Source organism: Palaemon carinicauda, chromosome 36 (assembly GCF_036898095.1).
Source record: "Palaemon carinicauda isolate YSFRI2023 chromosome 36, ASM3689809v2, whole genome shotgun sequence".
NCBI classification, from domain to species: Eukaryota; Metazoa; Arthropoda; class Malacostraca; order Decapoda; family Palaemonidae; genus Palaemon; species Palaemon carinicauda.
In genome coordinates this window covers 74,247,990-74,263,639 of record NC_090760.1, presented here as the reverse complement: position 1 = coordinate 74,263,639, position 15,650 = coordinate 74,247,990, and the positions used below count along the sequence as shown (strand labels likewise).

General features: G+C 43.9%; 2 protein-coding genes across 4 annotated transcripts in view; both read right to left on the bottom strand.

Annotated features, from left to right (window-relative positions):
- The window catches only part of LOC137628913 (uncharacterized protein CG3556-like), a 243,830-nt gene that overhangs the window by 89,997 nt on the left and 138,183 nt on the right, over positions 1 to 15,650 (bottom strand). The window lies entirely within an intron of this gene.
- The window catches only part of LOC137628261 (nuclear valosin-containing protein-like), a 91,411-nt gene that overhangs the window by 48,925 nt on the left and 26,836 nt on the right, over positions 1 to 15,650 (bottom strand). The window contains exon 4 of the mRNA XM_068359424.1: positions 8,564 to 8,625. Within this exon, the coding sequence (XP_068215525.1) occupies positions 8,564 to 8,625 (62 nt within the window). The remainder of the gene's footprint in view (positions 1 to 8,563; positions 8,626 to 15,650) is intronic.

Below are 15,650 nucleotides of genomic sequence, written 5' to 3'. Positions count from 1 at the left end.
CGTTACCCGACAGAATTCTATGGAGGGATACGCCAGCTATCACAATACTAGAAGGGGGTGTACTCACCAGCGCCACCTGTGGCCAGGTACTATAGTACTTCTTGTTGACACCTCCTCAATTTTTCCTCGGTCCACTGGTTCTCTATGGGGAGGAAGGGAGGGTCAATTAAATCATGATTATCGGGTAAGTATATTCAAAAATTTATTTTACTAATAAAAATAACATTTTTCAATATTAAACTTACCCGATAATCATGTAGCTGATTCACACCCAGGGGGGTGGGTGAAAACCAGTGTACAAGATTAAAGGATAGCTAAGTATCCCATATTTCATATAACAGTTATCTCAAATAACAATGAAATAATAAGTACCTGGTAAGGAAGTCGACTTGAACCGTTACTCTGCCTCTTTTTTAAGTTCGTCTTCCTTACTGAGCGCAGCGTTCCTCTTGGAGGCTGAATCAACTCAAAGGTGCTAAAGTATATAGGGCTGCAACCCCTACTAAAGGACCTCTACACAACCTCTAACCCAGGCGCTTCTCAAGAATGAATTGACCACCCGCCAAATCAAAAGGATGCGGAAGGCTTCTTAGCCTACCGTAACAACCATAAAAACAACAATAAAAGCATTCAAGAGAAAGGTTAAAAAAGGTTATGGGATTAAGGGAATGTAGTGGCTGAGCCCTCACCTACTACTGCACTCGCTGCTACGAATGGTCCCAGGGTGTAGCAGTTCTCGTAAAGAGACTGGACATCTTTAAGATAAAATGATGCAAACACTGACTTGCTCCTCCAATAGGTTGCATCCATTATGCTCTGCAGAGAACGGTTTTTATTAAAGGCCATCGAAGTAGCTACGGCTCTTACTTCGTGGGTCCTTACCTTCAGCAAAGCAAGGTCTTCCTCCTTTAAGTGAGAATGGGCTTCTCTAATCAGAAGCCTTATATAATACGAAACCCCGTTCTTGGACATGGGCCTCGAAGGTTTCTTGATGGCACACCATAAGGCTTCTGACTGTCCTCGAATAGGTTTAGACCTATTAAGATAATATTTGAGAGCTCTGACAGGGCAAAGAACTCTCTCTAGCTCGTTACCTACCATGTTGGAGAGGCTAGGTATTTCAAACGATCTAGGCCAAGGACGCGAAGGAAGCTCATTCTTAGCTAAGAATCCAAGCTGTAGAGAACATGTTGCAGATTCGGTCGTGAAACCAATGTTCTTGCTGAAGGCATGAACCTCACTGACTCTTTTAGCTGTTGCAAGGCAGACGAGAAAAAGAGTCTTGAGGGTAAGGTCCTTGAAGGAAGCTGACTGGAGAGGTTCGAACCTAGGTGACATAAGGAACCTTAAGACTACGTCTAGGTTCCAGCCTGGAGTGGGTAGACGACGCTCTGTAGAAGTCTCAAAAGACTTAAGGATGTCTTGAAGGTCCTTGTTGGAAGAAAGGTCCAAACCTCTGTGGCGGAGAACTGAAGCCAACATACTCCTGTACCCTTTAATCGTAGGGGCTGAAAGGGATCTCTCATTCCTAAGATGTAATAGGAAGTCAGCTATTTGGGTCACAGAGGTATTGGTAGAGGATACTGCATTGGCTCTACACCAGCTCCGGAAGACTTCCCACTTAGATTGGTAGACTCTACGAGTGGAAACCCTTCTTGCTCTGGCAATCGCGCTGGCTGCCTCCTTCGAAAAGCCTCTAGCTCTAGCGAATCTTTCGACAGTCTGAAGGCAGTCAGCCGAAGAGCGTGGAGGTTTGGGTGCAACCTGTCTACGTGAGGTTGACGTAGAAGGTCCACTCTTAGAGGGAGAGTCCTGGGGACGTCGACCAGCCATTGAAGTACCTCTGTGAACCATTCTCTTGCAGGCCAAAGGGGAGCAACCAGCGTCAGCCGTGTCCCTTCGTGCGAGATGAACTTCTGAAGGACTTTGTTTATTATCTTGAACGGTGGAAATGCGTAAAGGTCGAGATGGGACCAGTTCAGCAGAAAAGCATCCACATGAACTGCTGCTGGGTCTGGAACTGGGGAACAGTACAGCGGAAGTCTCTTGGTCATGGAGGTGGCAAACAGATCTATGGTAGGCTGACCCCACAAGGTCCAAAGTCTGTTGCACACACTCTTGTGGAGGGTCCATTCCGTGGGAATGACCTGATCCCTTCTGCTTAGGCGATCTGCTGAGACGTTCATGTTGCCCTGAATGAACCTCGTGACTAAAGTGAGGTTTTGACTTCTTGACCAAATGAGGAGGTCCCTTGCGATCTCGTATAGGCTCCTCGAATGGGTCCCTCCTTGCTTGGAGATGTAAGCCAAGGCTGTGGTGTTGTCGGAGTTCACCTCCACCACCTTGCCTAGCAGGAGGGACTTGAAGTTCAACAGGGCTAAATGAACTGCTAGTAGCTCCTTGCAGTTGATGTGGAGCGTTCCCTGTTCCTCGTTCCACGTTCCCGAGCACTCCTGTCCGTTCAAGGTCGCGCCCCAGCCCGAGTCCGATGCATCTGAGAAGAGATGAAGATTGGGGGTCTGAATAGCCAACGATAGGCCCTCCCTGAGAAGGAGATTGGTCTTCCACCACAAGAGAGTGGTCTTCATCTCTTTGGTGACTGGGATAGAGACTGCTTCGAGAGTCAAACCCTTGTCCCAATGAGCTGCAAGATGGAATTGAAGAGGGCGGAGGTGGAGTCTCCCCAGCTCGACGAACAGGGCCAGCGATGAAAGGGTCCCTGTGAGACTCATCCACTGTCTCACCGAGCAACTGCTCCTCTTCAGCATGCTCATGATGCAATCTAGGGCTTGGCTTATCCTTGGGGCCGATGGAAAAGCCCGAAAATCCTGACTCCGAATCTCCATTCCCAGGTACACAATGGATTGGGAGGGAATGAGCTGAGACTTTTCTAGGTTGACTAACAGACCCAGTTCTTTGATTAAGTCCAAAGTCCAGTTGAGACTCTCCAGACAGCGACGACTCGTGGAGGCTCTCAACAGCCAGTCGTCTAAGTAAAGGGAGGCTCTGATGTCCGATAAGTGGAGGAATTTTGCTATATTCCTCATCAGATGCGTAAACACCATAGGAGCTGTGCTTAGGCCAAAACACAGGGCTTGGAATTGGTAGACAACCTTTCCAAAAACGAATCTCAGGAAAGGTTGGGAGTCTGGATGAATAGGAACGTGAAAGTAGGCATCTTTCAGGTCCAACGAGACCATCCAGTCCTCCTGCCTGACCGCTGCTAGGACCGACTTCGTCGTCTCCATCGTGAACGTCTGCTTGGTGACATACGCATTGAGCGCGCTGACGTCCAGCACCGGTCTCCAACCTCCTGTCTTCTTGGCCACCAGAAAGAGACGGTTGTAGAAGCCCGGGGATTGATGGTCCCGGACTATAACCACTGCCTTCTTCTGTAAAAGGAGCGACACCTCCTGGTGCAACGCTAGCCTCTTGTCCTTTTCTTTGTAGTTGGGAGAGAGGTTGATGGGAGATGTGGTCAGAGGGGGTTTGCGGCAGAATGGTATCCTGTAACCCTCCCTCAGCCAACTGACAGACTGGGCGTCTGCACCTCTCTTTTCCCAGGCTTGCCAGAAGATCTTGAGTCTGGCTCCTACTGCTGTCTGGAGATGAGGAGAGTCAGTTTTTTCCTTTAGAAGCCTTGGAACCTTTCCTAGACTTGCTCCTGGAAGAGTCTGGACGGGAGCTTCCTCGGCTGGGGGCTCTACCACGAAAGGGCGGAATGAACCTCGTAGCAGGAGTATCAGCCACTGGGGTGCGATAAGTCCTGGGGACTGAGGTAGCAACCTTAGTCTTACGAGCCGATGAGGCCACAAGATCATGGGTGTCCTTTGTATCAGGGCAGCAGACAAGTCCTTAACAAGCTCTTCGGGAAAAAGGAACTTCGAGAGCGGAGCGAAAAGGAGTTGAGACCTTTGACAAGGCGTGATGCTGGAGGAAAGGAAGGTACAAAGCTGCTCCCTTTTCTTAAGAACCCCTGACACAAACATCGATGCAAGCTCGCCAGATCCATCCCTAATGGCCTTATCCATGCAGGACATTAAGAGCATGGCAGAATCCTTGTCCGCAGGGGAGGTCTTCTTGCTGAGGGCCCCCAGGCACCAGTCTAGGAAGTTGAACATCTCAAATGCTCTAAAAACACCTTTCAGGAAGTGATCAAGGTCTGAGAAGGTCCAGCAAACCTTAGAGCGCCTCATTGCTGTTCTACGAGGAGAGTCTACCAGACTTGAGAAGTCAGCCTGGGCAGAGGCAGGTACTCCCAAGCCTGGTTCCTCTCCTGTGGCATACCAAACGCCCGCTTTAGAAGTGAGCTTAGTCGGAGGAAACATAAACGAAGTCTTTCCAAGTTGTTGCTTAGACTGCAACCACTCCCCTAAAATCCTTAACGCTCTCTTAGAGGACCTTGCTAAGACGAGCTTAGTATATGTAGACTTAGCTGGCTGCATGCCCAGCGAAAACTCAGATGGCGGAGAGCGGGGGATAGCAGACAAAAAGTGGTCTGGGTATACCTCTCTAAAAAGAGCCAAGACCTTACGAAAGTCAATAGGAGGCGGAGAAGACTTGGATTCATCCACGTCTGATGAGGGATCCAGGTGTGCAGCCTCATCATCAGAAACCTCATCACCAGAGTGTAGCGAAGAGATAGGTAAGGTATGCTGAACAGCAGAATCAGCACGAGCTGGAACAACAATACTTGTGGTTTCCTCCTCAAGACTCTGTTGAGGGAACACCTGAGGCTCAGGCTGCAAAGGCTGATCAAAAGAAGTAGCAGAAGGTAGGCGCATGGGTGGAGGAGGCTGACTCCTGGCATGAGTGTCTGAACTCAAGAGTTGCGCTTGCTGTGTGGTTGGTGGATGCGCAGTAGCAGGTTCCTGAGGAACGAGTTGAGGTTCCTGAGGTGTGAGCTGTGAGCGATGAGGAAGTGGCTGCGCAGAACGCAGTAATTGTCTCGCGAGTTGAGGTTCCTGAGGCGCAAGGCTAAGGTGTTGAGGTGCTTGCCTTGAGGAGGGTTGAGCTCGCTGCAGCGAGAGCTGAGGAGTCTGACTCATGGATGGGAGAGGTTGTTGTACCTCAAGAGAGTGTTGCCTCACTGGTGGAACTGCAAGTGGAAGCGGAGGAAGTAAGGTATAAGCTTCCTGTTCCCATTGCTGAGGTTGCCTTAAGGAAGGCGGAGGGAGCTGCACACCACTGGAAACAGTCAACTCAGAGCGTGGTAAGGTATCCTGAGGAGCCTCAACATCGTACGCCTGGCAGGCAGTACTGCGGTTAGGCGGAGCGATCGCAGGAGGAGGTGTAACCTTCTCAGCCTGACACTCACGCATCAAGACCGCAAGTTGTGACTGCATGGACTGCAGTAGAGACAACTTGGGGTCGGCAGACACTAAGGTCTGCTGAGGTAAAGCCTTAACAGCAGAGATCTGTTGCGGCAGCACCTTACTCCTCTTAGGAGGAGTGCATTCAACTGATGACTGCGGCGAGTCAGAGCTGATCCAATGACTGCAGCCAGGTTGAGCTCTTGAGGTCTGGACTCTGCGTTTGAGTGGTCTTGAGACCTGAGTCCAACGTTTCTTCCCTGACAATTGTTCAGCAGACGAGTAAAAGACGGGCTCAATCGTCTGCAGGTGGGAGTGACGGTCTCTGGAAGACACGCCCGCAACCACCGAGGATACTTCTGTGCGCCGATCAAGGCCTGCCGAACCCTTTTGCCCTTCGACATTGCTTCTCCCCTGGGCTTGGGAGCTTGCAAGAGGTCCCGGACTGGGAGGACGACTGGCACGCACAGAAGTACCCTCACGCACCACACTGACACTGACACTAGCACTTGGCACTGCACTGACACTAGCACTCGTCACAGCACTGGCACTAATACCACCCACTGCACTCTTGACCTTAAGTTCCTTGACTTCGGCCATAAGAGACTTATGATCACTAACCACTGACTCTACTTTGTCACCTAAAGCCTGAATGGCACGCAAAACAACAGACATATCAGGTTGAGGGCAAATAGTAGGTTCGGGGGTAGCCACTACAGGGGGAGGAAAAGGTAGGGGATCATGAGGTGAGGAAAAAAGTGAAGAGTGAGAAGAACTCCTCCTAACTCTCTCTCTCTCTAACTTGGTTGAATACTTAAGCAGTCGGACAAAATCAAGTTCCGAAAGTCCGGCGCATTCCTCACATCGATCTTCTAACTGACAGGGCCTTTCCCTACAGTCAGAACAAGCGGTGTGAGGATCTACCGAGGCCTTCGGAATACGCCTATTACAAGACCTACATCGTCTATGGGTTGGGGCTTGTGAAATGTCAGACATCTTGAATCAAAAGAGTTAGCCAAGTGGGGATTCCAAATCAAGCAAAAGATCGTTAACCGTTAATCAGGACTAAATAATAGCTATCTAAGCTAATATAAAAGTTTTCCAGTAAAGCGACAGCCGAAATCTGAGAGAAATACTTCACCAAAAGCCGTGAAAATACTCCAAGATCATAAGCGTATCCCAGAACGTCTTGCCGGAAGCACGACAGAGGAAAAATTGAGGAGGTGTCAACAAGAAGTACTATAGTACCTGGCCACAGGTGGCGCTGGTGAGTACACCCCCTTCTAGTATTGTGATAGCTGGCGTATCCCTCCATAGAATTCTGTCGGGCAACGGAGTTGACAGCTACATGATTATCGGGTAAGTTTAATATTGAAAAAACAGCGAATTATAATCTTATGCATTGTTTACATTCAAATCAGCTGATCAACCCTGCTTAGTCCGTCATCAACCTCAATTTTTGGATCAAGTAACTCCCTTATTATTAAGGCATGCTACCGAAGGATATTTCATATTTCTAAAAGAAACAATTATTACTTGATCTATCATTTTCCAATTACCGAACTAATTTCAATAGTTTTATTTGAAATACTTCTCTCGTATTTTATTCACTTGTACAGTGAGTTGAATCGCATAACGTTAACCGGAGTTTCCTTCATGCTGCCCATGCACAATATTTTAAAGTATATAGGTCTGTGGTGCTTAATCACATATCCTCAATAGAGACTCACCAAAGAAACAAAGATTTCATTCATTCCAGACACACACACACTTGCAGATTTTTTGTTCCATTTAAAAGAAACAATTATCATCGAGATTCGTATAGTTTTTGTTTATAAAATAAGCTGTATTTCTGTTTAGGAAAGAATAGATATACAGTAACATACTGCGCAAGGGACAACACATAAAAAGTTGCGTTGTTAGCGGCGTAGGCTACTTGTGTGAACGAAAACACCGAACATTTACAGTAAGTACAGTTAAGCTGTACTGTAGCAATATTACTGTATATATATTAAAGTAATATACACTACAGTATCAGTGAGTATTAGGTTACAATACAGTATTACTAGATAGGAACAACTTTTGCTATACAGAACAGAAACTGGATGATGACGACTCAGTACACTTTAGATTAGCACAATAGAGTACTGTACTGTAAGCTTACTGTGTCCAGTATGTAGTGTACATGTGTGCAAATGTGCTGTACACTGTACATATGATTATAAACTGTTTTATAAACCAAATTAAAACAATATTAGGCAGTATTTACTGTGTTAATCATCAGCTCTGGCACCTGCTCGTGGTAAGAGTCAATGACATTTTAGGTTAGGAGTTAGCCCACCCTAGTGCAGTATCTATTCGAATAAATTCGCTTTTCACATCTGGGTCTGTAACCTAACAATCGCGAATAACGAGGCCTCACTGTACTGCACTCTTCATGCCATCTTGAGATTCATCTTTTAATTTTATGGGAAAGAAGAGCTCAGACTCACAAAACTCCCTACAATCATTTCTAATTCTCAGCTGAATTTCATCATTAAGTCTCGAAATTTTTTTACCTTTCGTAAGTTTAAAAGTAACTGTTTCCGTCAAAGCTTATCTTCACTAGCCATTCCAAGATTTGATATTTGATGCTACCAAAAAAAAAAAACTTTTTATTTTACAAATGTTCAATAAGACTTGAACTTCCAGTTTTATTATTTGTGATTTAGTTAGAGTACCAAAAACCATGAGAACATGATGGTGCCCATTTGCTTAAAGTATCAAAAAACAATAAGAACTTGATGGTGCTCCAACTTATAAAATTTTCTTTAAATAAGTTGTATTTTTCCCAGGTACTGTATACAGATCCAAGTCATTTAAACTTTATTAACTTTATAACTTTAACGTGAGCTGGAGACGACTGATGGAAAGTTATCCAGGATCTGGCAGCTTCTCTCCACCAGAGCATTGGGTGGAGAGGGTCTAGCTTCCACAGGGTATGTCATTGTAACTCAAAACGCTGTCCTGTTCGAACGTATGTTTGCGCATTTGGCCTTTTAAAGCTTTCTTTCTTTGCGTTCAACTGTTTCCTATCATTTCAGTATTAGCACAAAGCAAGTCTGTGTGATGAGGACATGTCCAGCAACTCTTTGCCCTTTCTCTATCATATACTGTATTGCTTTTCTAATACATTTCATTGCAACATTATTAAAGCATTTTCTATAAGTGAGCAGATGGAATAAAATTAAACATAAATGACAACCAATTACCTGGGAGTAGAGCTCTTTGCCTTGTACATGTTCTTCAAAGTGTCATTCATGCTGCCGTTGACCTGAAAGAAACAAATTAATAAATCAACTGAAGCTGAAAACATCTGCTTGAGGTTAGGATAAGACAAATGGCTTGTTTCAGAAACCAGGCAAAAAACTTCAGCTGCTGGTTCTTCATGAAACCGAGCGTTTTCAATCAAAACTATAAAAAAAAAAAAAACCAAGCTCGGCTTTCAAAGTAATAACTGAAAAAAATTAGCACAGTGTTTTAAACTAATCAAACATCAACTTTTTTTATACCCTAAGAAAACAGCTAATCTTTTAAACCAAATCAAAAAGAGAATCTAAAGTAATTAAAGTTATCAAAGAACATACTATAATATTTATATTCATCAGACATTACAGTCTGAACTGCATGTAATCTCTTGACATGATTTTAATGAGCCTTTGCTGAGAAAAAAAAATAAAAAATAAAGTTACAGTACAGTACCTATGCATACTTATAAGATATAAAGAAATTGTGTAAACACTTTAAAAGTACAGTAAATCCCTCGCTATATTGCTCCCTCAGTACATAGGGGATTTGTAAATATATGTACATCTATATCACAACTCCTCTTTATCACGTGGGATTCTGAGGGCAGATGTTTGATATTTTTCATATTCTAATTATTTTTTGTTAAAAATTGTAATTTTTGGGCTTATAAAACTCAAAATACTGACAATTTTTAAAACAATTTGTATTTTTCCAAGCTATACAAACCTTCATATATAAGGGTTTACTCTTGAAATTGTTTTGCTATGACCAGACAAAGAAATTCTTGGCATGCTGGTAACATTGTATGGTTATCAACTGTCCACCCTAGCCGTGGGTGAGCGCACCAGCCTCATAGAGTCTGCCCACTCTTATCATGGTCTAGACTTGCAAGGTGAATGAGGCATGACATTTAAAATGACTCTGGTTTATACGGCTACGAAAAATACAAATTGTTTTACAAATTTTTAGTTTGTTCCTATGCAGATACAAACCCTTGTCATTTACAAGAGAAGTCTTCCTTAGCTGGGAGGAAGTTTCCACAGTCTGAACGGTGTCTATCTAGCCCTAAGACAGATAAATCATAGGTGATAACCCAACCTGGTTTGTGTGAGAGGCGGGGTCTTAATATCTGTCTCTAGGTTCAGTTGTAGTCATTGACTTGACAAGGTTTCTATCTATTTAGGTGCCATGTCTCCAACATGGGCTGTCATTTGCCTCCACCTGGTGCTGTCTCTAGCTCTGTATAAGTGTTCAGCTGTTACATTATCATTTACATCTTCCAGTAAGCTGTCCTGAAACGTTTTCCTTTGCCGGCCTCTTCCTCTTCTCCCCTATAGGAGTATCTTTCCCGTAAAGCACGAAAGTTTGTTCTTTTCTGTTCTTATACTGTATGTCCCAGAAATTCTATCTTCCTCCTCCTTATCACTTTTAAAAGTGATCTCTCTTGATTCACTCTTCTCAATACCTCCTCAATTTTGTTAAAACAAAATGGAATTTCATTGCAAAATTGACCTACCCTACAAACTAAATATCACAAGGCAATTCTTACCTGCATAAGGATCTCTTCATAGTTGGTACTCCCAGTTGAGAGATATCAGGTCAGGGGGCAATGCAAGGAACTTATTCATTCCATTCACACATCCACTTACCCAGAGAATAACCAATGACGTTACAAAAAGTTAGTTGTTCTGTAGGAGCAAGTCCTAAACTTTATGTTGAGAAAGTTCCAAGTGATCTGTGGGTACAGTCCTCAAGATAATGAGTCATAATGGTGGTCTGCCTGTTCCAAACCCCGGCACTAAGGACTTGGGCTACCGAGTGATTTTTTGCGGAACGTTAGGGTTTAAAGGTTTTAAAGGTTTAAAGGCCACTCATGAATGGCAGAGGCTAGGGACACTGACAATGACCTATTGAGCAGGACAATGCCCTACAGACTGACCACATATACATATGATCAGCGGCAAAGCCCCTTTCCACACAAGCTAGGACCAAGGAGGGCCAAGCAATGGCTGCTGATGACTCAGCAGATAGTCCTATAGGCTCCCCCAAAACCTCCCATTCTTAGCTCACAAGGACGGTGAGATTGCACCGACCGAAGAAATTGACGAGTTTGAGCGGGACTCGCACATCAGTCTGGCATTCACCAGTCAGGGACGTTACCACATCGGCCACCACAGCCCTAAGCAAAGTAAGCTTTAAGAGAGTCCGGATTCTCCCGAGGATTTATATGCTTTGAGAATAAATTCCCGTAAACAAAAGAAGATAGCATTCTTTGTCATATGCTTTGAGAATAGCTTCCCATAAACAAAAGGAGATAGCATTCTTTGTCATTCTTTATGTTGTGACTTGTACTCAAGAACAGGTTAGAAATTTTAGGAGGAAATGGAGCAGTTCTCTTAAGATAACATTAAACTGACTTACAGGACAGTGACAGACTGTTTGGATCATTAATTACCTCTTTGATAGCAGAGATGGAAAGAGACGAATCTGCTACTGTATCTAAAACTGAATGGTTCTGAATTTTTGCCAAAAACTCAGGAACAAAGGTAAAAGACAGATTTTTCTGCTCCCTGGAGTGTGACCTCAGATAAGATGAGCCATGTAGCTTGCTCACTCTTTTAGAAGAAACTAAGGATAAGAGAAATACCATCTTCAGAGTGAGATCTGTCTGATCCTTGATAGAGGGGTTCATAAGGTGCCAATGAAATAGAAAAAAATGGTTTCTATCTAGGAAAACTTAAATGATTTGTGGCTATGAAACAAATAGTAATTTTTTGTATTATTATTAGAAACTTAATTTTGATTATCCCTCTGTGCCTTTCTCCAAAAAAAATACTTTTATTCGTTATTATCTTATTTCCAGGTATTGATAGCTACATAATCAAGGTATTGACAGCAGCCCCTACACTCAGTAGGGAGTGTAAGGGAGAGAGAATTAGGGTATTGCCTGTTACTAGTGTGTAGTGGTCTGTTTAACTGTTATAATTGAAGGTCTGCAATAACTCATGGATACCTTCATCGTCAGACTGATAAGGGCCAACTTGTAAAAGAGATTGGGATGACAGGGAATCCTGCCGATTGGAGATCTGAGACTCCTGCTGAAAAAAAAAGGATTTACAGTGATCCCTCGCTACTTCGCGGTTCGACTATCGCGGATTCACCACTTCGCGGATTTTTTTCATAACACATGTATATACATATATCGCGGATTTTCCGGAAATTTCGAAAATACCGCGATGTGACCGATGGTACGAGATTGGAGAAAGTAAGGAAAATTGAATCATGATTGATTTTCAATATAAATGAAACTTTGAGGAGCAACAAAGATATTATTTGTTAGAGAGATAGAGGTAAGGAATGGGAGGTAGTGAAAAGTAGCCCACAGAGAGAGAGAGAGAGAGAGAGAGAGAGAGAGAGAGAGAGGGAGAGAGTGTGAGTGTGTGTGTGTGTGTGTGTGTGTGTGTGTGTGTGTGTGTGTGTGTTGTTTTAAATGTAATAAACAAAAAAATTTGATAGGTTATAACACATTGATGCTTATGTAATATGAACTGTAGAGACGGTTTGAATAAGTTAAGAAATGGTATAAACGATACTTTGTTAGTGTATTCATACGCTCTCAAGAGCGGCAGCTAGACGTCAGCTGATCTGATCACAGCCAAAAGTAAAACAAAAAGAAGTCAACAATACTCGATTTTTAAAACACACCCGAAATTTAAAAACAAAAGTACACGCTTTCTTAATGTGCAATTAACTATTTAAAGAGTAGCAATTTTCTAGAATAAAATGATGTTTCCCAAAAAATAGTGGTTTGCTGATGAAATCAGATGCCGTATTTTTAGCAACGATTGAAATGGATGTAAACTCGGCATAATTTTTTCGTTTCGTATTTAATTGACACTAAAAAACTAATTTCAGTTTCTTCATCTATATGTAAGTATTGTATAACATGAAGAGAGAGAGAGAGAGAGAGAGAGAGAGAGAGAGAGAGAGAGAGAGAGAGAGAGAGAGAGAGAATGAATCAGCTGTTGTAATCGAATGCCGTGTTTTTGTTTCGTGAGAATTTCATCGCCACGACTAACAACAACATACTGTACTGAACTTTACAGTATTATACAGACTACTGTAATATGATAAAATAAAATATTTGTAATAACCTATTTTATATGAAATGGGGCTATTTTTTTGTTTAAAATTTACATTTACGTACGTAAAACAACTCTCTCTCTCTCTCTCTCTCTCTCTCTCTCTCTCTCTCTCTCTCTCTCTCTCTCTCTCTCTCTCTCTCTCTCTCTCTCTCTCGTAAATTGTTTTCCTGCTTTGCTACGTATGTATGATTTTATATAGATACGGTAAATAATATTTGTAATAACATATTATCTGAAAGCTTTTACTGTAATATGTTATTTTTATTAATAAAATAAATTTTTGAATATACTTACCCGATAATCATGTAGCTGTCAACTCCGTTGCCCGACAGAATTCTATGGAGGGATACGCCAGCTATCACAATACTAGAAGGGGGTGTATTTACCAGCGCCACCTGTGGCCAGGTACTCAAGTACTTCTTGTTGACACCTCCTCAATTATTCCTCGGTCCACTGGTTCTCTATGGGGAGGAAGGGAGGGTCGATTAAATCATGATTATCGGGTAAGTATATTCAAAAATTTATTTTATTAATAAAAATAACATTTTTCAATATTAAACTTACCCGATAATCATGTAGCTGATTCACACCCAGGGGGGTGGGTGAAAAACCAGTGTACAAGACTAAAGGATAGCTAAGTATCCCGTATTTCATATAATCAGTTATCCACAATAACAATGAAATAATAAGTACCTGGTAAGGAAGTCGACTTGAACCGTTACTCTGCCTTTAATAAGATCGTCTTCCTTACTGAGCGCAGCGTTCCTCTTGGGAGGCTGAATCAACTCAAAGGTGCTAAAGTATACAGGGCTGCAACCCATACTAAAGGACCTCATCACAACCTTTAACCTTGGCGCTTCTCAAGAAAGAATTGACCACCCGCCAAATCAACAAGGATGTGGAAGGCTTCTTGGCCGACCGTACAACCCATAAAAAGTATTCAAGAGAAAGGTTAAAAAGTTATGGGATTATGGGAATGTAGTGGCTGAGCCCTCGCCTACTACTGCATTCGTTGCTACGAATGGACCCAGGGTGTAGCAGTACTCGTAAAGAGACTGGACATCTTTGAGATAGAATGATGCGAACACTGACTTGCTTCTCCAATAGGTTGCATCCATAACACTCTGCAGAGAACGGTTCTGTTTGAAGGCCACTGAAGTAGCCACAGTTCTCACTTCATGTGTCCTTACCTTCAGCAAAGCAAGGTCTTCTTCCTTCAGATGAGAATTTGCTTCTCTAATCAGAAGCCTGATGTAGTAAGAAACTGAGTTCTTAGACATTGGTAGAGAAGGCTTCTTGATAGCACACCATAAGGCTTCTGATTGTCCTCGTAATGGTTTTGACCTTCTTAGATAGTACTTAAGAGCTCTAACTGGGCAAAGTACTCTCTCCAGTTCGTTCCCCACCATGTTGGACAGGCTTGGGATCTCGAACGACTTAGGCCAAGGACGGGAAGGAAGCTCGTTTTTAGCCAAAAAACCGAGCTGCAAGGAACATGTAGCCGTTTCAGATGTGAAACCTATGTTCCTGCTGAAGGCGTGGATCTCACTTACTCTTTTACCTGTTGCTAAGCACACGAGGAAAAGAGTTTTTAATGTGAGGTCCTTAAAAGAGGCTGATTGGAGCGGTTCAAATCCTGATGACATTAGGAACCTTAGGACCACGTCTAGATTCCAGCCTGGAGTGGACAACCGACGTTCCTTTGAGGTCTCAAAAGACCTAAGGAGGTCCTGTAGATCTTTGTTGGAGGAAAGATCCAAGCCTCTGTGGCGGAAAACCGCTGCCAACATACTTCTGTAACCCTTGATCGTAGGAGCTGATAGGGATCTTACGTTCCTTAGATGTAACAGGAAGTCAGCAATCTGGGTTACAGTGGTACTGGTTGAGGAAACTGCATTGGCCTTGCACCAGCTTCGGAAGACTTCCCATTAAGACTGATAGACTCTGAGAGTGGATGTCGTCCTTGCTCTGGCAATCGCTCTGGCTGCCTCCTTCGAAAAGCCTCTAGATCTTGAGAGTCTTTCGATAGTCTGAAGGCAGTCAGACGAAGAGCGTGGAGGTTTGGGTGTACCTTCTTTACGTGAGGTTGACGCAGAAGGTCCACTCTAGGAGGAAGAGTCCTGGGAACGTCGACCAGCTATTGCAGTACCTCGGTGAACCATTCTCTCGCGGGCCAGAGGGGAGCAACCAACGTCAGCCGTGTCCCTTTGTGAGAGGGGAACTTCTGAAGTACCCTGTTGACAATCTTGAACGGCGGGAATGCATACAGGTTGAGATGGGACCAATCCAGCAGAAAGGCATCCACGCGAACTGCTGCTGGGTCTGGAATCGGAGAACAATACAAGAGGAGCCTCTTGGTCATCGAGGTAGCGAATAGATCTATGGTTGGCTGACCCCACAGGGCCCAAAGTCTGCTGCAAACATTCTTGTGAAGGGTCCACTCTGTGGGGAAGACCTGACCCTTCCGGCTGAGGCGATCTGCCATGACATTCATATCGCCCTGAATGAGCCTCGTTACCAGCGTGAGCTTTCGATCTTTTGACCAAATGAGGAGGTCCCTTGCGATCTCGAACAACTTCCTCGAATGAGTCCCTCCCTGCTTGGAGATGTAAGCCAAGGCTGTGGTGTAGTCGGAGTTCACCTCCACCACCTTGTTAAGCTGGAGGGACTTGAAGTTTATCAAGGCCAGATGAACTGCCAACAACTCCTTGCAAAAGATGTGAAGTGTCCTTTGCTCCTGATTCCATGTTCCCGAGCATTCCTGTCCGTCCAGTGTCGCACCCCAGCCCGTGTCCGATGCGTCCGAGAAGAGACGGTGATCGGGGGTCTGAACAGCCAATGGTAGACCTTCCTTGAGAAGAATGCTGTTCTTCCACCACGTTAGAGTAGACCTCATCTCTTCGGA